Raw genomic sequence first — 27,891 nt, 5'->3', positions numbered from 1 at the left:
GCTTTGGAGAGACAAGACTGGAGGTAACAGGGCTACTTTCTTAAAACTCAAATGTGTTTGGGTTTTCTTAAGTTTCTACAAGTGTTGGAAAGTCATGCTTCTGGTGCACTGTGGGTGGCGTGATGACTACAGGATGGTCATGGAGTCTGGACTCTAAGCACCGTTTCCTTGAGCTCAGGGGTAGAGTCTCTCTGGCGTGGCATGTGATCACTGGGAAGACTACTCTGAGAGCTGTCCCAGTGCTTGCCAAAAGTGGAAAGCCAGGATCCATGCAAACAACATTTAGCCGAAGGTTGGATGCCAATGATAGCAGCCACCAAGGCTTATGGCAGGACCCACTCCTAATTTACAGGCAACTCTAAGTGCCTAGAATACCTGTAGGACCCTGGGGAGGGGGAGATCACCTACACTCCCCCACCTATTCTAGTGAATAGGTGCGATTAATGCGATTTAGGAAAATTAATGCGATTTAGAAAAATCATATAGGTGAGATTTCATGGACCTGAGTAATGTGGAGAATATTCGTTTCACTACACAGTGATGTGTGAACTCTTACAGTAATTACTCCATAGGACTGAAAGACATAAAAAAGAACACAGAATGATTCAAAAAGAATCGAACACTTGCAAATAATTAGTATCTGATGCCTGGTTTATATATGAATAGGTAGTAAAAATCGATAGTAAAAAAAAAATTTGTAAACGAACTTTCATGTTTAGTTTGAACAATCTTACAGATGCTCCACATGGTCCACGTGCATCCCCCAGATCACAAGTCCCGCATCAGTACTGATGCTGATTCATCCTCGACTCCACATCACCCCTGAAGGTAGGAGTGAAGCCAGTGTGTTTCTTCCTTCCTCAAGACCACGAGGGGGTACAAACCCAAGGTTCTTCCTGAATCCCCACCAGAAGTCAGGTGGTCTAGAATATTTTAAAAGTCTTCCATTCTGTTTGTATCACCCCTGTTTTTGTACTTACATTCTTTGACAATATGTGAAAGATGACAATTTAAACTTCCTTTGTTTAGTAAACCAAAATTCATGTTCAGTCACAACTGACGTCAGGGAAATGTTTGATTCAGAAAAGAATACTAGAACAGCCGGGTTCTCAGTAACAATAAGCATTTATCCAAACTTCTTGCAGTCAACACACTTATAGTACACAACTCAACCAAAGCTCTTTGCAGGGGAGAGGGAAATAGTATTCACAATATTAGAGTAATGAAAAGCAGGGTATGTAGAGTTACCCTGCCTGGGTTCTTAGAAATGTCCTAAATAAAATCACAGATTAGTAAGTTGAGGGAGCATTAAACCATATTAAAATATTTAGGATATATCTATGTATATGAGAGGAAGAGTATATTTATGTACATGAGGGAAAGAGTACACTATATTCATATGGGTATATGCAAACTACTTCTTTTTAAAATAAGACTATGGTGAGTCAGATGCAAATTTGAACTTCAAACTACCTCTTCATATGATGTGAGCATAAGAATACAGGGAAGGGCTGGCACCAGGGCTATGGGAACAAACGTACATGATACATTTGAACAAACTGAGATTAGCAAGGATGTCTGGGAAGGGGCTGTCTTGTTCTTGGCTTGCCCAGTGCTCTGAGGTGAAAACCAGGAAATGAGTGAGATGTTATGATTCAAATGTCAGCTCTGACTCCTCTAAAGATAGTTTATGGGGTGCTGCTGACTGTATTATGATGTTCTAGCAATGCAGTATGGTATTTCTAAAAGAAGCTAGTTAGAATAGGATGAATAATAAAAATAAAATAATCTTGGTATTATATTTTTTAAAAAAGCAGATATAGGACTTCGCTGGCGGTCCAGTGGTTAAGACGCCAGGCTTCCACTGCAGGGGGTGCAGGTTCGATTCCCGGTCAGGAAACTAAGATCCCGCAAGCTGCGCAGTGTAGCCAAAAAATTTTTTTCAAAAGTAAAGCAGATATAGGTGTCAAATATTTGATTCATGTGGCACCCTTGAGAAAGCCCCTACGTACACAGGTAAAGCTGAAAAACCAAATAGTAATCTGTCATTCTTTACCAATATGCAAAACTTTATGGAAATTTGCCTTTTTAAATAAATGTAGATACTATCAACAACAGAAGAGAGGGTAATTTTCTATCATCCTTTTCAGATCTTAGGACATTGTTCACCGTTCTATCCTTGTCTATCTTTAAAGAACTTCTGTATACAAACATCCCAAATTCTGCTTACTTGGTAATCTGTATAGATCAAGCTCATCAAGTAATATCATCAAAACTCCTCTTAGAAAAGTGACAGCTAACACCCATGCCTTTTCTCACTATAATCACCTACAACTTCTCAAAAATAAAATCGTTTGGCATTGTATATTGTCCCTCTACTTTTTCTTACCAACCTTATCATTGAATTTATTTCTCTAAGACTCTCTTTTGTTCTTTTTATCTCCTCCTGATTTCCTGTAAACTCATCAAGGTGATATCAAGGGTTGGCAATGATCTCCTTCCCCCCAAAAAAAATTTAATTCAAGAAAAATAAAATCAAATTACAAATGCTGAATAGAAATGTTAACAGAATGTCACAACACTATCCTTTCTCCAACAGTGATTAACCTCCAGTGGCTATTCCTTCCAAGCGTCCTTCACTTTAAAAAGGAAGCTTTTGGGAATTCCCTGGCAGTCCAGTGGTTAGGACTCCGTGCTCTCGCTGCCGGGGCCAGGGTTCAATCCCTGGTCTGGGAATTAAGATCCCACAAGCTGTGAGGTGTAGCCAAAAGAATAAAAATTAAAAACATAAAAAGAAAGCTCTTTGGAAATCAAGGGTCCAACCTGTGTTGTGTACACTGTGGGGATCTAAAACGTACCTGTTCCCTATTTCATTAGATGAATTAATATCTCATGTTCATTTTTAAGTAATATTATCAATATCAACTCAAATAGATTTAAAATGACACTTGCAGCATTACTCTCTTCCTTGTCCTAATTACAATAAATAAGCACAGGCAAAGTGCCTGGGGCCTATGGGGAAAGTAGCTAAGAAATCAGATCCAGACCAGTTGAAGGTGACCCAGAGTAGAATTTGACTTGCTATAGGACTCATCTCAAGCATGGTAAAAACCATTCTCTCTCTAAGACAGAGCTCTGCACTGATAGTCAAAGGTCAGTAACTTGCATGGTTGGCGAATCACTGACACAGCCTTTAGTTGAATTATGAATGGCTTTACTAACGGTACAACCTCTAGAGTTTTAAGGCATGTGCTTTTCTCAAGGTCATGGGGGGTACCACTTTTTTTTTTAATCTTTTTTTTAACATCTTTATTGGAGTATAATTGCTTTATAATATTGTGTTAGTTTCTGCTTTATTACAAAGTGAATCAGCTATATGTATACATATATCCCCACATCCCCTCCCTCTTGCATCTCCCTCCCACCCTCCGTATCCCACCCCTCTAGGTGGTCACAAAGCACCGAGCTGATCTCCCTGTGCTATGCGGCTGCTTCCCACTAGCTATCTATTTTACATTTGGTAGTGTATGGCTTCCAATTTGGATTCTCTTTTTTCTAAAAAATAAATTTATTTATTTTATTTATTTATTTTTGGCTGCGTTGGGTCTTTGTTGCTGTGTGCAGGCTTTCTCTAGTTGCGGCAAGCAGGGGCTACTCTTCGTTGCGGTCCGCGGGCTTCTCATTGCGGCAGCTTCTCTTGTTGCAGAGCATAGGCTCTAGGTGCGTGGGTTTCAGTAACTGTGGCACATGGGCTCAGTAGTTGTGGCTCACAGGCTCTAGAGCGCAGGTAGTAGTAGCAGTAGTCTCAGTAGTTGGGGTGCACGGGCTTAGTTGCTCCGCGGCATATGGGATCTTCCCAGACCAGGGCTTGAACCCGTGTCCCCTGCATTGGCAGGCGGATTCTTAACCACTGTGCCACCAGGGAAGTCCCTGGCTTCTCTTTCACAGGAGCCTTTCTCCAGTGAACTCTCGTTTAATTGATGAAAATGCAAAGAATTATAAAAAGCAAAAGAATAACTTAAGAAAAGCTTTGGCAAAGGAGTGATTAAATGGGGTAGATTGATGTATGAGATAAAATTTAGAAAATAAACCCCTGGTCCAGACTAGATGTGAAGAAATTGTCCTTGCTCCCGTCACCTCTCCTGAGAAGCACTGCTAATCAAAAACTCTTACCATTAGATTCCACCTCCCGGCCCCCTCCTTCCAACTTTTACCAACTTCCTGGACACCCTTCATTCACTGAAGGCTTGAGCCCAGAGCCCAAATTCTTCATTCCTTAATATTTAACCTCTCTCTATGGGCCCATTTTAATTGCGATTTCAACAAGCTCAAGTCCCTCCTATTCTTTTTTTTTTTAACATCTTTATTGGAGTATAATTGCTTTACAATGGTGTGTTAGTTTCTGCTTTCCCTCCTATTCTTAAATATAAAAAGCATACTCTATAGTCACCTCCAATATATTTAACATACTATGGCCAGAACAAATATTTTTTTAAATAAAGAGCCAATCCTGTGACTTGTGACTCAAATGCCATCAAACTCTTCCCACTGCATTTCTGATAAAATCTCAGTCTTGTTGTATGAGTGCCTGTCCTCTTTCACCTTTGCTGTGTGTCTCTAACAGTTTGGGACCTCACAAGCAATCTGCCCTTCGCTCGCCTTTGAACATGCTGTTTTCTCTGCCTGGGATTCTCCCTGCTCTCAGCACTAAGATTTTCTTCCTTCAAGAACCAGTGTAAAGGCCATTTCAGCCAGAAAGACTTCCCTGTTCCCCAGACTGGTAAATTGCAATCTCCATTCTTTCTCCCAAACCCGTCCTGAGGGGTAAATGGCCATTCCCATATTTTAGCAATAATCTACAACTTTACCCAATGCGTTATCACAATACTTATCCATCCTTCTTTGTATTCCCAGCTCCACGACCCCTAGTCATTTGCATGGTAAGATTAACCAGGAAAACTGCATTTTAAAACGTAGAAGGATACTGCCACCAAATTAATTCAACATTATCCTCAGGCTTTGGTTCATATCATTTCAAGCTGTCCCACACCAGTTTCTATAGCTATTTGCACACATAATGAACACACTTAAAGCCATAAGAATTAAACTGCATTTTTTAAAAATCCAAAGGCACAATACCTCACAGAGGCAGCTAGTTTAAAGTCTTAACTTGGCCATCTTTCCAAAATAGAATGGAAATGTCTTTGAAATCCAAAACTCTGTCCTAGGACAGTCATTTTATCTGATCCCAAGTACTCCCAATTAATGTAAAGTCAAGGTAAAACACTATTCTGACAGATAAAAGAGCATCAGAGAACCATTCAAAATGTTATCATTCAAAGATGTAGACAAAGATTATCACATCTGAAAAAGGGACAGCCCCAGGTTTGTCAAGGAACTCAGGCAACTGAAGAGTGAATCATAATTACGTATTTTCAACAGAAAAGCAAATAAGGGCACTTACGCATGTCACCGAAGGCCCCCTTTGTTACTTTTGTGGCACGTAACACCACTACTGTGAACTTGTGGGAATAATGGTGCTCCACCTGGAAAAAAAAATTCATAATGAATTTAAAATAAGCCTGTAATATAGGATCCAGGTAAATTGTTTTCATTGTTTCCTGGAGACTAATTGAAAATACTCCAGTTGAAAGGAAGTAACATGCATACCAGAAACATTCTTTGATCATGAGGCTTTTCCTTTTTTGATCCTTTCCTCTCTCTGGCACAGAATGATTGAGAAGTTTATATCATGCTTTAAAATGTCACTGCAGCTTGATTGTTAGGACTTCTTTGCAGTCCCTGCTTTACAGGGTTTACCAAGCCCTTGGGAAAAATGTAAATCAGGACTGCAGGCTTTCTAGGCGCACAATCAGGCTTTGTACTAGGTGATAAGCAAGACCTGCCTTAGAAAGGTGAAGTCAGAGCAAGATGTTTGCATTATCTAAATGTGTTTGTTTTTATTGTTACTGTTCAATGAAAGTCTTTTTTTGGTATAACATTTCCAGAGCAGTTTTCAAAATCCTTTGGATCCAAAGCAATAACCAGCAAGCTACTTATATTAATTTTAATTTATTTGTTAAAACCATATGTGACAATGTTAAAAGTTTCTATTAGCCTAATAGCTTGCATGCACATAAGAAGTATTAACAGGTAGAAGACTTTATTAAACACTTCACGTAACTGGATATTAGTTCTCAAATGATTCTACTCACCAAAACAGAATGGGAAAGCAGAAACTCACAAAGTTCTCTGAGCAACTGAAACGATTACAAAATCTTTATCTAAAGCTCAAGCATTTTTGTTTAATCTTAGGAGAGGCCCACATTTATAAGTTACTCCTACCTTTCATAATTTTAATAGACTTGCTTAACTTGTTAAAACGTCCATAACTGGGTTACCCTGGTGGCGCAGTGGTTGAGAGTCTGCCTGCAGATGCAGGGGACACGGGTTCGTGCCCCGGTCCGGGAAGATCCCACATGCCGTGGAGCGGCTGGGCCCGTGAGCCATGGCCGCTGAGCCTGCGCATCCGGAGCCTGTGCTCCGCAACGGGAGAGGCCACAACAGTGAGACGCCCGCGTACCGCAAAAAAAAAAAAAAAAAGTCCATAACTAATTAAAAAGAAGCTAAGATACTGACAATACTGAGAAGTGAGTCTAAAAGTAAGGAGGCAGAAAAAAATTATAAAAGTGGACTCATAAGGACCAGCAATAGTGGGATATAGGAGCAAAAGTTATACAGCATTCAACAGTTTCTGAAGATATCACTCTATCAACAGAGTAATATATGTCCAGATTTATAACACAGCATCAAGAAGAGGTGAAGTCATGAATAATGAGCATACCTTGTTTAAAAAGGCAGAGAAGCATATAAAATCTTTCAAGGTAATTTTTATTAAAGTCAAAGAGAAATGCCTTCTATTTTCAGAAGGGCTCTGAATTGCCAAAGTTTTATTCTACATACATGAAATTATCAATCATAAAAAAATGAGTGCTTAAAAAAAGGCATATTGCCTTATACTACAACCAAAAATCACATGCACTCCTCCCACCAAAAAAAAAAAAAAAAAAAAAAACAGAGAAAGAGAGAGAGAATCCAGAGAATTCCCTGGCGGTCCAGTGATTAGAACTCCATGCTTCCACTGCAGGGGGTACAGGTTCATTCTTGGCTGGGGAACTAAGATCCTGCATGCCGCGCTGTGGCCAAATAAAAAAAGAGAGAGAATCCACTATCATAATTAGAAACTTCAACACCCCTCTATCAGAAATGAACAGATGCAGTAGGCAGAAAATCAGTAAGGACAGAGTTGAACTCAACAGCACCATCAGTCAACTAGATATAATTAACACTTACAGACTACTTCATCCAACAGCAGCAGAATACATATTATTCTTAAGCTAACATGGAACAAAACTTCAATGTCTACTCTCACAATGGAATTAAACTAAAAATCAGTAACAGAATAATAGCTAAAAAAATCACAAAGTACTTGGAGATTAAACAACTACTAAATAACATAAATGTCAAACAAGAAGTCTCAAGAGAAATTTTTAAATATTTGGAACTAAATGAAAATGCAACGACAACTTATCAAAGTTTAGCGGGATGCAGTGAAAGTAGTGCTTAAAGGGAAATTTACAGCACTGAAACATATATGTGTGTGTGTGTGTGTGTATACATATATACATACATATATATGAAAGACCTAAAATCAATCATCTAAGTGTCTACTTCAGGAAACTAGAAAAAGAAGGGCAAATTAAATCCCAAGTAAGCAGAAGAAAAATTGTAAGAACTGGAGGAGTGAATAAAATTAAAAATGGAAAATCAATAGAGAAAATCAATGAAATCAAAATTTGAAAAGATCGATAAAATTGATAAGCCTTTAGCAAGGCTAAATAAGAAAAAAACAGAGAGAACACAAATTATAAATATCATAATTGAATGAAGGAAGTTCATTACAGATCATATGGACATTAAAAGAATAATAAAGGAACACTATGAACAATTCTAAGCCCACAATTTCAAAACCTAGATGAAATGGACCAATTCCTTGAAAGACAAAATCTGCCAAAATTCACACAAGTAGAAATAGACAATCTTAATAGGCCTATGTTTATAAAGAAATTGAGTCAAAGTTTAACTTTTCAAAACAGAAAACACCAGGCCCAGATGGATTCACTGGTAAATTCTACCAAACGCTTAAGGAAGAAATTATACCAATGTTCTCCAATCTCTTCCAGAAGATAGAAGTAGAGAGAATAGTTCCTAACTCATTCTATGAAGCCAGGTTTATCCTGATAACAAAACTATACAGAGGCACTGCAAGAAAAGAAAACTTCAGACCAATGTCTCTTATAAAGAAAGATATAAAAATTCTCAACAAACTATTAGCAAATAAAACCCAAAAATGCATAAAAGGAATTGTAACCACAACCACATGGTATTTATCCCAGGTATGGAAGACTGGTTCAGCATTTGAAAAGTAATTATTGTAATCCATCACATTAACAGTCTAAAGAAGAAAAATCACATGATCATATCAATAGACACAAAAAAGTATTTGACAAAATTCAATACCTATTCATGATGAAAACTCTCAGCAACCTAAAAATAGATGGAAATTTTTTCAACTGGATAAGGAACACCTATAAAAATCCTACAGCCAATATCATAGTTAATGGTGTGAAACTAGAAGTTTTCCTGAAAAGATCAAGACAAGGATGCCCCCTCTTACCACTTCTTTCAACATTATACTGGATGTCCTAGCTAATGCAATAAGACAAGAAAGGGAAATATAAGATGTATGGATAGTGAAGGAAGAAATAAAACTGTCTCTGTTCACAGATGACATGATTGACTATGTAGAAAACCCAAGTGAATTGATTTTTAAAACTCCTGGAATTAGAAGTGATTATAGCAAGGTTGTAGGTTATAAGTTTAATATGCAAAATTCAATCTTTTTCCTATATACCAACAATGAACAGGTGGAATTTGAAATTAAAACACAATACCATTTACATTAGCATTGCCCACACACACAAAAAAAGAAAAACTTAGGTATAAATCTAAAAAAAATGTACAAGGCCTATATAAGGAAAACTACAAAACTCTGATAAAGGAAAGCAATCAAGAGCTAAATAAAAAGAGAAATATTCCATGTTCATGGATAGAAGACTGAATATTGTCAAGATATCAGTTCTCTCCAAATTGATCTATAGATTCAAGGCCATCCCAATCAAAATCTCAGCAAGTTATTTTGTAGATATCAACAAACTGACTCTAAAGTTTATATGGAAAGACAAAAGACTCCAGAATAACCAACATAATGTTGAAGGAGAAGAATACACTTGTAGGACTGATGCTACCTGACATCGAGACTTACTATAATGCTACAGTAATCAAAACAGTATGGCATTGATGAAAGAATAAACAACTAGATCAATGGAACAGAATAGAAAGCCCCAAAATAGACCAACACACATATAGTCAACTGATCTTTTACAAAAGAGCAAAGGCAATACAATGGAAAAAAGACAGCCTTTTCATCAAATGGTGCTGGAAAAAGTAGACATCCACATTAAAAAAAAAAAAAAAAAAAAGAGAGAGAGAGACAAATGATATCTGAGCCTGTAACAGAATAAGCAAATGTTCTTGAAAATCCAATTTAGGGATTAGCTTTCCCCACTAAAGAGAACTTTTCAATAATTATCATATATAATAGTACATACTCCCCAAATCATCTATGCTATTTTTCCATATCCTAGAAATTTAATACCACATGGGTTTTCAAATGCCGAAAAACTCCCTCATAGGATAAAAATGATTAGCAATTCTCATCTATTATTTAACATTTTTTGAAACTGTTACAAATGTATTCATATGTCAAATGTTTATTAATAATAGGTACAGAAAGATGAAATTTTTATTAGAAGGATTCATTGAGTATGAACCATCTGTTACACATTCTAATAGATGCAAATTCTCATTTTCACAACAACCCTATAAAACAGATGTTATTATATGTACTTATAGATGAGTAAAGTGAGAGGTTAAGTAATTTCCCAGTATCTCACAGACAGTAAAAGTTAAAACTGAATTAGAATCCAGTCTTCCTGTCCCCAATGTCTTTACTCTTTCTATATTCCTTTACTTATAGAGAATAATAATATCAACATCAATACCTAATAGCAAAAAAGGCTATTTCCATTTATTAAAGTTATACAGATATTTACAATCTAGTGCATTATATCTGTAGTTGATCTAAAGTCTCTCTAGAGGAGACCTTCAAGATGGTGGAAGAGTAAGATGTGGAGATCACCTTCCTCCCCACAAATACATCAGAAATATATCTACATGCGGAACAACTCCTACAGAACACCTACTGAACACGGGCAGAAGACCTCAGACTTCCCCAAAGGAAAGAAACTCCCCACATACCTGGGTAGGGCAAAAGAAAAAAGAAAAAAGGGACAAAAGAATAGAGATGGGACCTGCACAAGTGGGAGGAAGCTGTGAAGGAGGAAAAGTTTCCACATACTAGGAAGTCCCTTCACTAGTGGAGATGGGGGGCGGCGGGGGGCGGGGGAAGCTTCAGAGCCATGGAGGACAGCGCAGCAATAGGGGTGCACAGGGCAAAGTGGAGACATTCCCGCACAGAGGATCTGTGCTGACCAGCACTCACCAGCCCGAGAGGCTTGTCTGCTCACCCGCCGGGGCGCGCGGGGGCTGGGAGCTGAGGCTCGGGCTTCGGAGGTCAGATCCCAGGGAGAGGACTGGGGTTGGCTGCATGAACACAGCCTGAACGGGGCTAGTGTGCGACAGCTAGCAGGGAGGGAGTCTGGGAAAAAGTCTGGAATTGCCTAAAAGGCAAGAGACCATTGTTTCGGGGTGCGCAAGGAGAGGGGAATCAGAGCACTGCCTAAACAAGCTCCAGAGATGGGTGTGAGCTGTGGCTATCAGTGTGGACACGGGAGACAGGCATGAAATGCTAAGGCTGCTGCTACAGCCACCAAGAAGCTTGTGTACAAGCACGGGTCACTATCCACACCTCCCCTCCCAGAAGCCTGTGCAGCCCACCACTGCCAGGGTACCGTGATCCAGCGACCACTTCCCCAGAAGAACACATGGCACACATCAGGCAGTTGCAACGTCATGTTGGCCTCTGCCACTGCAGGCTCACCCCACATTCTGTACCGCTCCTTCCCCCTGGCCTGAGTAAGCCAGAACCCCTGAATCAGCTTCTCCTTTATCCCCGTCTTCTCTGAGTGGAAAACAGATGCCCTCCGGCGACCTATACGCAGAGGTGGGGCCAAATCCAAAGCTGAGGCCAAGGAGCTGTACAAACAAAGAAGAGAAAGGGAAATTCCTCCCAGTAGCCTCCGGAGCAGTGGATTAAATCTTCACAATCAACTTGATATACCTGTATCACTGGAATACCTGAATAGACAATGAATCATCCCAAATGTGAGGCAGTGGACTTTGGGAGCAACTGTAGACTTCAGGTTTGCTTTCTGCATCTAATTTGTTCCTGGTTTTATGTTTATCTTAGTTGAGTATTTAGAGTTTATTATCATTGGTATATTTGGTTATTAATTTGGTTGCTCTCTTCCTTTTTATATATATAGATATAGATACAGATATTTTTTTCCTTTTTCTCTTTCTGTGAGTGTGTATGCTTCTTTCTGTGATTTACTCTGTATAGCTTTTCTTTTACCATTTGTCCTACAGTTCTGTCTGTCCATTTTTATTTATTTTTTTCTTTCCTTATTTATTACCTTTTAATTTTTCTACTTTTTAATAATTCTTTTATTTTAATAAATTTATTTTATTCTTTCTTTCTTTCTCCCTTTTCTTCTGAGCCGTGTGGCTGACAGGGTATTGGAGTTCTGGCTGGGTTAGAGGCCTGTGCCTCTGAGGTGGGAGAGCTGAGTTAAGGACATTGGACCACCAGAGACCACCTGGCTCCATGTAATATCAAATGACAAAAGTTCTCCCAGAGATCTCCATTTCAACGCTAAGACACAGCTCCACTCAATGACCAGCAAGCTACAGTGCTGGACACCATAAGCTAAACAACTAGCAAGACAGGAACACAACCCCACCCATTAGAAGAGAGGCTGCTAAAATCATAATAAGCTCACAGACACCGCAAAACACACCACCGGATGGGGTCCTGCTACCAGAAAGACAAGATCCAGCCTTACCCACCAGACCACAGGCACCAATCCCCCCCACCAGGAAGCCTACACAACCCACTGAACCAACCTTAGTCACTGAGGGCAGACACCAAAAAATTGAGAACTATGAACCTGCAGCCTGTGAAAATGAGACCCTAAAAACAGTAAGTTAAGCAAAATGAGAAGACAGAGAAACACACAGCAGATGAAGGAGCAAGGTAAAAACCCATCAGACCAGACAAATGAAGAGGAAATAGGCAGTCTACCTGAAAAAGGATTCAGAGTAATGATAGTAAAGATGATCCAAAATCTTGAAAATAGAATGGAGAAAGCACAAGTAATGTATAACAAGGACCTAGAAGAGCTAAAGAGCAAACAAACAATGATGAACAACAAAATAAATGAAATTAAAAATTCTCTAGAAGGAATCAATAGCAAAATAACTGAGGCAGAAGAATGGATAAGGGACCTGGAAGATAAAATAGTGGAAATAACTATGGCAGAGCAGAATAAAGAAAAAAGAATGAAAAGAATTGAGGACAGTCTCAGAGACCTGACGGACAATATTAAATGCACCAACATTCGAATTATAGGGATCCCAGAAGAATAAGAGAAAAAGAAAGGGACTGAGAAAATATTTGAAGAGATCAGAGTTGAAAACTTCCCTAATATGGGAAAGGAAATAGTCAATCGAGTACAGGAAACGCAGAGATTCCCATGCAGGATAAATCCAAGGTGAAACATGCCAAGACACGTATTGATCAAACTATCAAAAATAAAGTACAAAGAAAAAACATTAGAAGCAGGAAAAACAACAAAAAACATTCAAGGGAATCCCCAAAGGTTAACAGCTGATCTTTCAGCAGAAACTCTGCAAGCCAGAAGGGAGTGGCACAATATATTTAAAATGATGAAAGGGAAAAACCTACAACCAAGATTACTCTACCCAGCAAGGATCTCCTTCAGATTCGACAGAGAAATTAAAACATTTACAGACAAGCAAAAGCAAAGAGATTTCAGCACCACCAAACCAGCTTTAAAACAAATGCTAAAGGAATTTCTCTAGGCAGGAAACACAAGAGAAGGAAAAGACCTACAATAAAAATGCAAAACAATTAAGAAAATGGTAATAGGAACATACATATCGATAATAACCATAAATGTAAATCGATTAAATGCTCCAACCCAAAGACATAGACTGGCTGAATGTATACAAAAACAAGACCTATATATATGCTGTCTACAAGAGACCCACTTCAGACCTAGGGAAACATACAGACTGAAAGTGATGGGATAGAAAAAGATATTCCATGCAAATGGAAATTAAAAGAAAGCTGGAGTAGCAATTCTCATATCTGACAAAATAGACTTTAAAACAAAGACTATTACAAGAGAAAAAGAAGGACACTACATAATGATCAAGGGATCAATCCAAGAAGAAGATATAACAATTGTAAATATTTATGCACCCAACATAGGAGCACCTCAATACATAAGGCCAATGCTAACAGCCATAAAAGGGGAAATCAACAGTAACACAATCATAGTAGGGAACTTTAACACCCCACTTTCACCGATGGACAGATCATCCAAAATGAAAATAAATAAGGAAACACAAGCTTTACATGATACATTAAACAAGATGGACTTAATTAATATTTATAGGACATTCCATACAAAAACAGCAGATTACACTTTCTTCTTAAGTGCTCATGGAACATTCTCCAGGATAGATCATATTTTGAGTCACAAATCAAGCCTTAGCAAATTTAAGAAAATTGAAATTGTATCAAGTATCTTTTCTGACCACCACACTACAAGACTAGATATCAATTACAGGAAAAATATGTAAAAAATACAAACACATGGAGGCTAAACAATACACTGCTAAATAACGAAGTGATTACTGAAGAAATCAAAGAGGAAATCAAAAAACACCTAGAAATAAATGACAATGAAAACACACGACCCAAAACCTATGGGATGCAGCAAAAGCAGTTCTAAGAGGGAAGTTTATAGCAATACAATCCTACCTTAAGAAACAAAAAACATCTCAAATAAAGAATATAACCTTACACCTAAAGCAATTAGAGAAAGAAGAACAAAAACAACCCAAAATTAACAGAAGGAAAGAAATCATAAAAATCAGATCAGAAATAAATGAAAAAGAAATGAAGGAAACAACAGCAAAGATCAATAAAATCAAAAGCTGGTTCTTTGAGAAGATAAACAGAATTGATAGACCATTAACTAGACTCATCAAGAAAAAAAGGGAGAAGACTCAAATGAATAGAATTAGAAATGAAAGAGGAGAAGTAACAACTGACACTGCAGAAATACAAAGGATCATGAGAGATTACTACACGCAACTCTATGCCAATAAAATGGACAACCTGGAAGAAATGGACAAATTCTTAGAAATGCACAACCTTCCGAGACTGAACCAGGAGGAAACAGAAAATATAAAGAGACCAATCACAAGCACTGAAATTGAGACTGTGATTAAAAATCTTCCAACAAACAAAAGCCCAGGACCAGATGGCTCCAGAGGCAAATTTTATCAAACATTTAGAGAAGAGCTAACACCTATCATTCTCAAACTCTTCTAAAATATAGCAGAGGGAGGAACACTCCCAAACTCATTCTACTAGGCCACCGTCACCCTGACACCAAAACCAGACAAAGATGTCACAAAGAAAGAAAAATACAGGCCAATATCATTGATGAACATAGATGCAAAAATCCTCAACAAAATACTGGCAAACAGAATCCAACAGCACATTAAAAGGATCATATACCATGACCAAGTGGGGTTTATCCCAGGAATGCAAGGATTCTTTAATATACACAAATCAATCAATGTGATAAACCATATTAACAATTTGAAGGAGAAAAACCATATGATCATCTCAATAGATGCAGAAAAAGCTTTCGACAGAATTCAACACGCATTTATGACAAAAACTCTCTAGAAAGTAGACATAGAGGGAACTTACCTCAACATAATAAAGGCCGTATATGACAAAACCACAGCCAACGTCATTCTCAATGGTGAAAAACTGAAACCATTTCCTCTAAGATGAGGAACAAACCAAAGTTGTCCAATCTCACCACTATTGTTTAACATACTTTTAGAATTTTTAGCCACAGCAATCAGACAAGAGAAAAATATAAAAGGAATCCAAATCAGAAAAGACAAAATAACGCTGTCACTGTTTGCAGATGACTTGATACTATACACAGAGAATCATAAAGATGCTACCAGAAAACTACTAGAGGTAATCAATGAATTTGGTAAAGTAGCAGGATACAAAATTAATGCACAGAAATCTCTTGCATTCCTAGACACTAATGACACTAATCATGAAAAATCTGAAAGACAAATTAAGGGAACATTCCCATTTACCACTGCAACAACGAATAAACTACCTAGGAATAAACCAATCTAAAGAGACAAAAGACCTGTATACAGAAAACTATAAGACACTGATGAAAGAAATTAAAGATGATACAAACAGACGGAGAGGTATACCATGTTCTTGGATTGGAAGAATCGACATGGTGAAAATGACTATACTACCCAAAGCCATCTACAGATTCAATGCAATCCCCATCAAACTACCACTGGCATTTTTCACAGAACTAGAACAAAAAATTTCACTATTTGTATGGAAACACAAAAGACCCCAAATAGCCAAGGAATAAAAAATGGCTCAGAAGTTTTTAAAAGAACCAAATCAAAATTCAAGAACTGAGAAGTAAACTTCGTGACCTTCTAAGGATTTCTAATCTGTGCTCTGTGGTGAAGAAGCAGAAATATGGACCTTACTTTAAATGTGTGTACTTCTGCCTCAGGTTAGAGGCTTGTGGCAAGGAATGGCTGGTATAGGAAAAAGGCTAGAAGCTTATTCCTAACTGCCCTCTTCCTTACTTATCTAGAATTTGATAGTGCTCACAAAAAATATGCTATTTGCTGTTCATTGCAGCTCTATTTACAATAGCCAGGACATGGAAGCAACCTAAGTGTCCATCGACAGATGAATGGATAAAGAAGATGTGGCACATATATACAATGGAATATTACTCTGCCATAAAAAGAAACGAAATTGAGTTATTTGTACTGAGGTGGATGGACCTAGAGTCTGTCATACAGAGTGAAGTAAGTCAGAAAGAGAAAAACAAATACCGTATGCTAACACATATATATGGAATCTAAGAAAAAAAAAAAGGTCATGAAGAACCTAGGGGTAAGACGGGAATAAAGACACAGACCTACAAGAGAATGGACTTGAGGATATGGGGAGGGAGATGGGTAAGCTGGGACAAAGTGAGAGAGTGGCATGGACATATATACACTACCAAATGTAAAATAGATAGCCAGTGGGAAGCAGCCGCATAGCACAGGGAGATCAGCTCGGTGCTTTGTGACCACCTAGAGGGGTGGGATAGGGAGGATGGGAGGGAGGGAGACACAAGAGGGAAGAGATATGGGATCATATGTATATGTATAACTGATTCACTTTGTTATAAAGCAGAAACTAACACACCATTGTAAAGCAATTATAGTCCAATAAAGATGTTAAAAAAAAATGCTATTTGCCATAAAACTCATTATTCCTTTGTGCAGTGATTTTGTAATAGTTTTGTCACCTTTATATTTCTGATTTCCCAGCAGCACTATCTCACATTCTGATGCCCCCTAGAAATACCCTACCTTACTAAGATTCTAAAGAAGCTTGGAGATACACCAGAAATACATCTACACGTGGAACAACTCCTACAGAACACCTACTGAAAGCTGGCAGAAGACCTCAGACCTCCCAAAAGGCAAGAAACTCCCCACATACCTGGGTAGGGCAAAAGAAAAAAGAATAAACAGAGACAAAAGAATAGGGACTGGACCTGCACCAGTGGGAGGGAGCTGTGAAGGAGAAAAGGTTTCCACACACTAGGAAGCCCCTTCATGGGCGGAGACTGCGGGTGGCGGAGGGGGGAAGCTTCGAGGCCGCAGAGCAGAGCGCAGCAACAGGGGTGCAGAGGGCAAAGCGGGTAGATTCACACACAGAGGATCGGTGCCGACCGGCACTCACCAGCCCGAGATGCTTGTCTGCTCACCCACAGGGGCAGGCGGGGGCTAGGAGCTGAGGCTCGGGCTTCATTCGGAGCGCAGGGAGAAGACCGGGGTTGGCGGCATGAACACAGCCTGCAGGGGGTTAGTGCACCACGACTAGCCGGGAGGGAGTCCCGTATAAAGTCTGGACCTGCCGAAGAGGCAAGAGACTTTTTCTTACCTCTTTGCTTCCTGGTGCGAGAGGGGAGGGTCGAGCGCTGCTTAAAGGCGCTCCAGAGACGGGTGCCAGCCGCGGCTAAAAGCACGAACCCCAGAGACGGGCATGAGACGCTAAGGCTGCTGCTGCCGCCAACAAGAAGCCCATGTGTGAGCACAGGTCACTATCCACACCCCCCTTCCGGGGAGCCTGTGCAGCCCGCCACTGCCAGGGTCCCGGGATCCAGGGACAACTTCCCCGGGAGAACGCACGGCGCGCCTCAGGCTGGTGCAACGTCACACCGGCGTCTGCCGCCGCAGGCCCGCCCCGCACTCTGTGCCCCTCCCTACCCCGGACTGAGAGAGCCAGAGCTCGCGAATCAGCGGCTCCTTTAACCCCGTCCTGTCTGAGCGAAGAACAGACGCCCTCCTGTGACATACACGCAGAGGCAGGGCCAAGTCCAAAGCTGAGCCCCTGGGGGCTGTGAGAACAAAGAAGAGAAAGGGAAATGTCTCCCAGCAGCCTCAGAAGCAGCGGATTAAAGCTCCACAATCAACTTGATGTACCCTGCATCTGTGGAATACATGAATACACAACGAATCATCCCAAATTGAGGAGGTGGACTTCGGGAGCAAGATTTATGATTTTTTCCCCTTTTCCTCTTTTTGTGAGTGTGTTATGTGTATGCTTCTGTGTGAGATTCTGTCGGTATAGCTTTGCTTCCACCATTTGTCCTAGGGTTCTGTCCGACCATTTTGTTTTGAATTTTTTTTCTTAATAATTATTTTTTATTTTAATAACTTTATTTTATTTTACTTTATCTTCTTTCTTTCCTTCCTTCCCTCCTTCCTTTCTTCCTCCCTCCTTCCCTCCCTCCCTCCTTCCCTCCTTTCTTTCTTTCTACTTCTACTAATTCGTTCTTTCTACTTTTTCTCCATTTTATTCTGAGCCGTGTGGATGAAAGGCTCTTCGTGCTGCAGCCAGGAGTCAGTGCTGTGCCTCTGAAGTGGGAGAGCCAACTTCAGGACACTGGTCCACAAGAGACCTCCCAGCTCCACATAATATCAAATGGTGAAAATCTCCCAGAGATCTCCATCTCAACACCAGCACCCAGCTTCACTCAACGACCAGCAAGCTACAGTGCTGGACATCCTATGCCAAACAACTAGCAAGACAGGAACACAACCCCACACATTATCAGAGAGGCTGCCTAAAATCATAATAAGTCCACAGACACCCCAAAACACACCACCAGACGTGGACCTGCCCACCAGAAAGACAAGATGCAGCCTCATCCACCAGAACAGAGGCACTAGTCCCCTCCACCAGGAAGCCTACACAACCCACTGAACCAACCTTAGCCACTGGGGACAGACACAAAAAACAACGGGAACTACGAACCTGCAGCCTGCAAAAAGGAGACCCCAAACACAGTAAGATAAGCAAAATGAGAAGACAGAAAGACACACAGCAGATGAAGGAGCAAGATAAAAACCCACTAGACCAAATAAATGAAGAGGAAATAGGCAGTCTACCTGAAAAAGAATTCAGAATAATGATCGTAAAGATGATCCAAAATCTTGGAAATAGAATAGACAAAATGCAAGAAACATTTAACAAGGACCTAGAAGAACTAAAGATGAAACAAGCAATGATGAACAACACAATAAATGAAATTAAAAATACTCTAGATGGGATCAACAGCAGAATAACTGAGGCAGAAGAACAGATAAGTGACCTGGAAGATAAAATAGTGGAAATAACTACTGCAGAGCAGAATAAAGAAAACAGAATGAAAAGAACTGAGGACAGTCCCAGGCATTAAACGCACCAACATTCGAATTATAGGGGTTCCAGAAGAAGAAGAGAAAAAGAAAGGGACTGAGAAAATATTTGAAGAGATTATAGTTGAAAACTTCCCTAATATGGGAAAGGAAATAGTTAATCAAGTCCAGGAAGCGCAGAGAGTCCCATACAGGATAAATCAAAGAGAAATACGCCAAGACACATATTAATCAAACTGTCAAAAATTAAATACAAAGAAAACATATTAAAAGCAGCAAGGGAAAAAAAACAAATAACACACAAGGGAATCCCCATAAGGTTAACCAATGATCTTTCAGCAGAAACTGCAAGCCAGAAGGGACTGGCAGGACATATTTAAAGTGATGAAGGAGAAAAACCTGCAACCAAGATTATTCTACCCAGCAAGGATCTCATTCAGATTTGATGGAGAAATTAAAACCTTTACAGACAAGCAAAAGCTGAGAGAGTTCAGCACCACCAAACCAGCCTTAAAACAAATGCTAAAGGAACTTTTCTAGGCAAGAAACACAAGAGAAGGAAAAGACCTACAATAACGAACTCAAAAAAATTAAGAAAATGGAAACAGGAACATACATATCGATAATTACCTTAAATGTAAATGGACTAAATGCTCCCGCCAAAAGACACAGATTGGCTGAATGGATACAAAACAAGACCCATATATTTGCTGTCTACAAGAGACCTACTTCAGACCTAGAGACACATACAGACTGAAAGTAAGGGGATGGAAAAAGATATTTCATGCAAATGGAAACCAAAAGAAAGCTGGAGTAGCAATTCTCGTATCAGACAAAACAGACTTTAAAATAAGGACTATTATAAGAGACAAAGAAGGACACTACATAATGATCAAGGGATTGATCCAAGAAGAAGCTATAACAATTGTAAATATTTATGCATCTAACATAGGAGCACCGCAATACATAAGGCAAATACTAACAGCCATAAAACAGGAAATCGACAGTAACACATTCATAGTAAGGGACTTTGACACCCCACCTTCACCAATGGACAGATCATCCAAAATGAAAATAAATAAGGAAACACAAGCTTTACATGATACATTAAACAAGATGGACTTAATTGATATTTATAGGACATTCCATCCAAAAACAACAGAACACACATTTTTCTCAATTGCTCACGGAACATTCTCCAGGATAGATCATATCTAGGGTCACAGGTCAAGCCTTGGTAAATTTAAGAAAATTGAAATTGTATAAGTATCTTTTCTGACCACAACGCTATGAGATTAGATATCAATTACAGGAAAAGATATGTAAAAAATACAAACACATGGAGGCTAAACAATACACTACTTAATAACGAAGTGATTACTGAAAAAATCAAAGAGGAAATGAAAAATACCTAGAAACAAATGATAACACAGACATGACGACCCAAAACCTATGGGATGCAGCAAAAGCAGTTCTAAGAGGGAAGTTTATAGCAATACAATCCTACCTTAAGAAACAGGAAACATCTCGAATAAACAACCTAACCTTGCACCTAAAACAATTAGAGAAAGAAGAACAAAAAAACCCTAAAGCTACCAGAAGGAAAGAAATCATAAAAATCAGATCAGAAATAAATGAAAAAGAAATGAAGGAAACGATAGCAAAGATCAATAAAACTAAAAGCTGGTTCTTTGAGAAGATAAACAAAATTGATAAACCATTAGCCAGACTCATCAAGGAAAAAAAAGGAGAAGATTCAAATCAATAGAATTAGAAATGAAAAAGGAGAAGTAACAACTGACACTGCAGAAATACAAAAGGTCATGAGAGATTACTACAAGCAACTCTATTCCAATAAAATGGACAACCTGGAAGAAATGGACAAATTCTTAGAAATGCACAACCTGCCAAGACTGAATCAGGAAGAAATAGAAAATATGAACAGACAAATCACAAGCACTGAAATTGAAACTGTGATTAAAAATCTTCCAACAAACAAAAGCCCAGGACCAGATGGCTTCACAAGCGAATTCTATCAAACATTTAGAGAAGAGCTAACACCTATCCTTCTCAAACTCTTCCAAAATATAGCAGAGGGAGGAACACTCCCAAACTCACTCTATGAGGCCACCATCACCGTGACACCAAAACCAGCCAAGGATGTCACAAAGAAAGAAAACTACAGGCCAATATCACTGATGAACATAGATGCAAAAATCCTCAACAAAATACTAGCAAACAGAATCCAACAGCACATTAAAAGGATCATACCCCATGATCAAGTGGGGTTTATTCCAGGAATGCAAGGTTTCTTCAATATATGCAAATCAATCAATGTGATACACTGTATTAACAAACTGAAGGAGAAAAACCATATGATCAACTCAATAGATGCAGAGAAAGCTTTCAACAAAATTCAACACCCATTTATGATAAAAACCCTGCAGAAAGTAGGCATAGAGGGTACTTTCCTCAACATAATAAAGGCCATATATAACAATCCCACAGCCAACATCATCCTCAATGATGAAAAACTGAAAGCATTTCCACTAAGATCAGGAACAAGACAAGGCTGCCCACTCTCACCACTCTTATTCAACATAGTTTTGGAAGTTTTAGCCACAGCAATCAGAGAAGAAAAGGAAATAAAAGGAATCCAAATTGGAAAAGAAGAAGTAAAGCTGTCACTGTTTGCAGATGACATGATACTATACATAGAGAATCCTAAAGATGCTACCAGAAAACTACTAGAGTTAATCAATGAATTTGGTAAAGTAGCAGGATACAAAATTAATGCATTCCTATACACTAATGATGAAAAATCTGAAAGTGAAATCAAGAAAACACTCCCATTTACCATTGCAACAAAAAGAATAAAATATCTAGGAATAAACCTACCTAAGGAGACAAAAGACCTGTATGCAGAAAATTATAAGACACTGATGAAAGAAACTGAAGATGATACAAATAGATGGAGAGATATACCATGTTCCTGGATTGGAAGAATCAACGTTGTGAAAATGACTATACTACCCAAAGCAATCTACAGATTCAATGCAATCCCTATCAAACTACCAATGGCATTTTTCACAAAACTAGAACAAAAAATTTCACTATTTGTATGGAAACACAAAATACCCCGAATAGCCAAAGCAATCTTGAGAACGAAAAACGGAGCTGGAGGTATCAGGCTCCCTGACTTCAGACTATACTACAAAGCTACAGTCATCAAGACAGTATGCTACTGGCACGAAAACAGAAAGATAGATCAATGGAACAGGAGAGAAAGCCCAGAGATAAACCCACGCACATATGGTCACCTTATCTTTGATAAAGGAGGCAGGAATGTACAGTGGAGAAAAGACAGCCTCTTCAATAAGTGGTGCTGGGAAAACTGGACAGGTACATGTAAAAGTATGAAATTAGATCACTCCCTAACACCATACACAAAAATAAACTCAAAATGGATTAAAGACCGAAATGTAAGGCCAGAAACTATCAAACTCTTAGAGGAAAACATAGGCAGAACACTCTATGACATAAATCACAGCAAGATCCTTTTTGACCCACTTCCTAGAGAAATGGAAATAAAAGCAAAAATAAACAAATGGGACCTAATGAAACTTAAAAGCTTTTGCACAGCAAAGGAAACCATAAACAAGACGAAAAGACAACCCTCAGACTGGGAGAAAATATTTGCAAATGAAGCAAGTGACAAAGGATTAATCTCCAAAATTTATAAGCAGCTCATGCAGCTCAATACCAAAAAAACAAACAACCCAATCCAAAAATGGGCAGAAGATCTAAATAGACATTTCTCCAAACAAGATATACAGACTGCCAACAAACACATGAAAGAATGCTCAACATCATTAATCATTAGAGAAATGCAAATCAAAAGTGCAATGAGATATCATCTCACACCAGTCAGAATGGCCATGATCAAAAAATCTAGAAACAATAAATGCTGGAGAGGGTGTGGAGAAAAGGGAACCCTCTTGCACTGCTGGTGGGAATGTGAATTGGTACAGCCACTATGGAGAACAGTATGGAGGTTCCTTAAAAAAACTACAAATAAAACTACCATATGACCTGCAATCCCACTACTGGGCATATACCCTGAGAAAACCATAATTCAAAAAGAGTCATGTACCAAAATGTTCATTGCAGCTCTATTTACAATAGCCAGGAGTTGGAAACAACCTAAATGTCCATCATCGGATGAATGGATAAAGAAGATGTGGCACATATATAAAATGGAATATTACTCTGCCATAAAAAGAAACAAAATTGAGCTATTTGTAATGACGTGGATAGACCTAGAGTCTATCATACAGAGTGAAGTAAGTCAGAAAGAGAAAGACAAATACCATATGCTAACACATATATATGGAATTTAAGAAAAAAAATGTCATGAAGAACCTAGGGTTAAGACAGGAATAAAGATACAGACCTACTAGAGAATGGACTTGAGGATATGGGGAGTGGGAGGGGTAAGCTGTGACAAAGTGAGAGAGTGGCATGGACATATATACACTACCAAACGTAAAATAGATAGCTAGTGGGAAGCAGCCGCATAGCACAGGGAGATCAGCTCGGTGCTTTGTGACCGCCTGGAGGGGTGGGATAGGGAAGGTGGGAGGGAGGGAGATGCAAGAGGGAAGAGACATGGGAACATATGTATATGTATAACTGATTCACTTTGTTATAAAGCAGAAACTAACACACTATTGTAAAGCAATTATAGTCCAATAAAGATGTAAAAAAAAATGCTTGTGTACATAATGATTTATTATTTATAAAAGCCCCGTGGAACAGACACAGCAGGTACTACTCATACTTCATATGAAGCAGCTAAAAGTCAGTTTAAGTGCTCAAGAGCACGTAACTAAAGTCTGGAACTACCACTAAAACACTAGTTCTTTGATTACCTACACCAGTGTTTTTCCCCCCCACCCTGTGACCATAATAATCTAGAATAATAGCTTTCTACTTTTTTGGTAACATTTCCAGTCATCCTACAATGACCTTTTTCAAATATCCCTGTATTTTAGCAGGCAGTCATGCTCGCATACCCAGGTGGTTGACCTCAGTGTGGACACGAACTCAGTTTTCCGTGGATGTGGGACAGTGGCCCTCCATTGCTAATTGGTGGTGGGAAGAGCTCTAGATTTTTTTTCACTCCAGGGAAGTGACTCATCTTTTCAGAGTAAAAAGATGGAAATTTTTATAAGTATTTTATATTTGATCTATCTTTGCAAGATTGATATCTTCCTGGTCCAAAAGAACTTCAGTAGATTCTGGAGACACAAATACACAAATACCCTTCAGGATGGAAAGTACCTCAGAACAACTCTAGACATTTGGGAACTGCATTGTGCCCTACATATATTACTCCATTTTCTCCTACGTTCTTAAAAGCTGGCACCATTGGAAACAAGGGAACTCGCTGCATCAGCCCACACGATTCTCCAACATGTCCCTGCATTACAGGTGTGGTGAGGGTGAGTCCAATCTTCACCGCCTTGAGGCAGCCAAAACTGTGTCGATCTGTCTGGCACCCTTCATTACTAGTAAGTTGGCTTAGTTTTCCCCATCTTTCCTTTTTAATAAAAGTATTCTCAGTTATATAGTTTGAAAAGTATCCTTCTGTGATAACTAGGGCAGGAAATTTTGTCACTAAAAAAATTTACACACACACATGCACAGTTTTTTTTCACACACACAGCAAAAACAAGCATGAATGAAAGTATAAAGCTCTTAGGACCCTCTCATTGAAAAGGGCTATACACCGGAACGCTAAATGATTGTCCAATTCTGATGCTGGAGAAGGTCAAGAAAAATGTGTTACAGATATGTGGTTTTAGCATGCTTCATCATATTAAGATGCCACATAGGTAATTATTATGGCCTAAATATTTGTCTATAGTTAACCAAATTTGCAAGAAAAGGTGACAGAAATGAGTCTTAAAACATCCAGATGCAATTTGGTTTTAAACATGCTCTGCCGTGTTAAAAAAAGAAACTAAATGGCCTGTTAATACGGCCATCTGACATGAGACATGTGAGGCCTGCATAGCAGTTAGTAATAAGGCCTGGTCATATTAGGCAGAAAAGTGAAGGTCATTTGAAATAATAATTTCTTTGAAATGTGTTATGCTCCAGCCATACCGAAATTCTTTCATTTCCTTACAACATGTACTTTCTCACCTCCAGACTACTTCACATATGCTTTTCCCAATCCAGAAAAGTCATTTTCTCTCTCTTCACCTAACTTCTACTATACCTTCAGGTCTGTGCTTCCATGTCACTTCCTTTAGGAATTCCAGAAGGATTCCTGTTATTAGTTATTCATGTTGTATATTCCCAGAGTAATCTTCATTGTTCCTATCAGAGCCCTTAAAGTTATTATAAATTATTTTTTTGCTAGACATAAGCTCAGTTCAAGGATTATTTTGATTTCCCAGTGCCTACTGACAGGGAGTAGTACCCAATGGGCATTCAATAAATGGTGATAAGTGCTCAGAAAAAAATATTAAAATAGATTTGCAGATAAACTGAATTGAAAGTATAAATGTTAAGATTTAGAATTATTATTGGTCTTTATCTCAAGCTCAGGGCTATACACCTTAACCTTATCTTCCTTCTCAGTTTCAAGTGCCAGATTTCATTGAATTCTCTGAGTTATAGAAATTATCCATCTCTCTTGAGGTGGTAGGGTAAGAAAAAACTAATCTGCACCTACCCTCAATGTTAAAATTCATCTACAGAACACCATAACGGTGGAAGGAAAACTGGAATTATTCACTGATAACAGGAATGTGTAAGTTGAAAATCTAAAAAAACTTCAAACTATTAGAATTAATAAAGAAATTCTGTAAGTTCACTGGATCTATAAAAAACACTTGTATTTCCATGTAAATACAACGTTAGCTTTTTAGTTTCTAGTGAAACATTAGTTTAACATTAGTTTCATGATTGTAAATAGATTGGAAGATTCAATATTCCTATCATGTCATCTCTCCCCTAATCCATCTACAGAATAATTTCAGTATTAATAAAAATCGCAGCATTTGTGTGTGTGTGTATGTGTGTGTGTGTGTATATTGACAAATTGATTTCAAAACCTATATGGAAGTGCAGAGGCCTAAGAAAAGCCAAGACAATCTTGAAGAAGAAAAAGTTGGAGGATTCACACTACCATATATAAAGACACATTTCAAAGCTATAGACATTAAGAAAGATTGGTACTGGGGCAAACAAAGACTAATAGACCAATAGAAAAGAAAAGAAACCAAGCCACACATATATGGTTGCCTGATATTTAGCAAAGGTACCATTGCCATTCGGTGAGGACATGAGGGTTATCAGTAGACCAGATAAACAGTTTGTGGTATACTGTATCAGATAATGGATACTACAAGGCAATGTAGAAGTGTGGAATTCTGCTACTCACAATAACATGAATGAATCTCGCAGACAAAATGTTGAATGCAGGCATCTACATGAGGGTCAAGAACAGGAAACCTGATCTTTGGTAATAGAAGACAAATATTGGTTAGTTTTGTGGAGTTTATTGACTGGAAGGGACATGAACAACTCTTCTAGGGTACTTATAATGTGTATTTTTATCTGTATGATGGTTTCATGGTTTCATGTAAAAATCCATCAAGCTGAACAATTAAAATGTATGCACTTTATATATGCTATGTCTCAGTTTAAAAAAGGAGTCAAACATTAAGAGAAGCTTGCAAAAAAAAAAAACTTTTAAGGAGTTTTAAGAAGAGGAGAATGACCAACAGAGATGGGGATGGGGGAGGGGACCTGAAGAATCCATTTGATTCAGCACCAAAGAGGCCCTTGATGAGACCTTTCCATAAAGTGGAAAACCTGAGTCCAGTTTTCAATGATTCAAGCTGTGAATGGAAGAAAGAACTACAAAAAGTTATGGTACATTAATCCTTGCTATCCAAGCAGGGAAAGAAAGATGATGGCAGCTCGAAAGGGTTGTAGGGTAAGAGAAGAGTGTTTCATTCTGAATAAAAATGAGGCTTTGTATTATTCCTTAACATCCATAAAAACTATTTCTAGTCCATATAAATCTAACTGGATCTCAAGTGTTAAATTCAGCAAAGAAATTTTTCTCCTCTGCTTTTTTGATCAGAAGAAAGAGTGTACCCTTCCAACGGAGTTTGGAAAATTACATACCAAAATTTGAATTATTCAACTTTTTATTAAAAATTGCCCACCTATAAAAGAGTTTGCTTAAATACATCTAACTAAGGGAGAGTTTACAAAGTTAATTACTCTGAAAATGCACACCAAAATATAGCCCTTAAATCAATAATTATTTTATCTTCTCTCTGTCAATTCATGTGAAGTGTGCAGGCTGATAATTGCTGAGTGATAACTACACTTTTTACTGTTCCATGAATGTTCAATACTGTTACATATATTTTGGTATTTTTTCCCTCCAAGTCCCTCTTTTCTGTAAACTTACAGTGATAAAAAGAGGAGATGAGTTACTTTTATTACAGATTCTACCTTATTTGAAACACACTAAGTTCATATGATTTTCATAAAAAGTCCAAGGCTTTTCCTAGAGTTTTATACTTTACTAGCAACATCAGCAATACTCATGCACAAAAGTATGTCTGCCCC

At 38.5% G+C, this 27,891-nt stretch overlaps 1 protein-coding gene and 1 long non-coding RNA gene across 4 annotated transcripts in view; both read right to left on the bottom strand.

Annotated features, from left to right (window-relative positions):
- PLA2G4A (phospholipase A2 group IVA) overlaps nucleotides 1-27,891 on the bottom strand; it is a 160,799-nt gene that overhangs the window by 108,881 nt on the left and 24,027 nt on the right. For all 3 annotated transcript variants that reach the window (XM_067728953.1, XM_067728955.1, XM_067728954.1), the window contains exon 3: nucleotides 5,465-5,546. In XM_067728953.1, coding sequence (XP_067585054.1) covers nucleotides 5,465-5,546 — 82 coding nt within the window. The remainder of the gene's footprint in view (nucleotides 1-5,464; nucleotides 5,547-27,891) is intronic.
- On the bottom strand, nucleotides 6,871-27,016 carry LOC137219826 (uncharacterized). The gene is made up of 2 exons (XR_010941263.1): nucleotides 26,687-27,016; nucleotides 6,871-7,196 (listed from the first exon to the last, which is right to left on the bottom strand). It is a non-coding gene; the product is annotated as an uncharacterized lncRNA (long non-coding RNA).

This window comes from Pseudorca crassidens, chromosome 2 (genome assembly GCF_039906515.1).
Source record: "Pseudorca crassidens isolate mPseCra1 chromosome 2, mPseCra1.hap1, whole genome shotgun sequence".
In the NCBI taxonomy this organism is placed as follows: domain Eukaryota; kingdom Metazoa; phylum Chordata; class Mammalia; order Artiodactyla; family Delphinidae; genus Pseudorca; species Pseudorca crassidens.
This window is presented reverse-complemented; position numbering and strand designations above follow the sequence as displayed.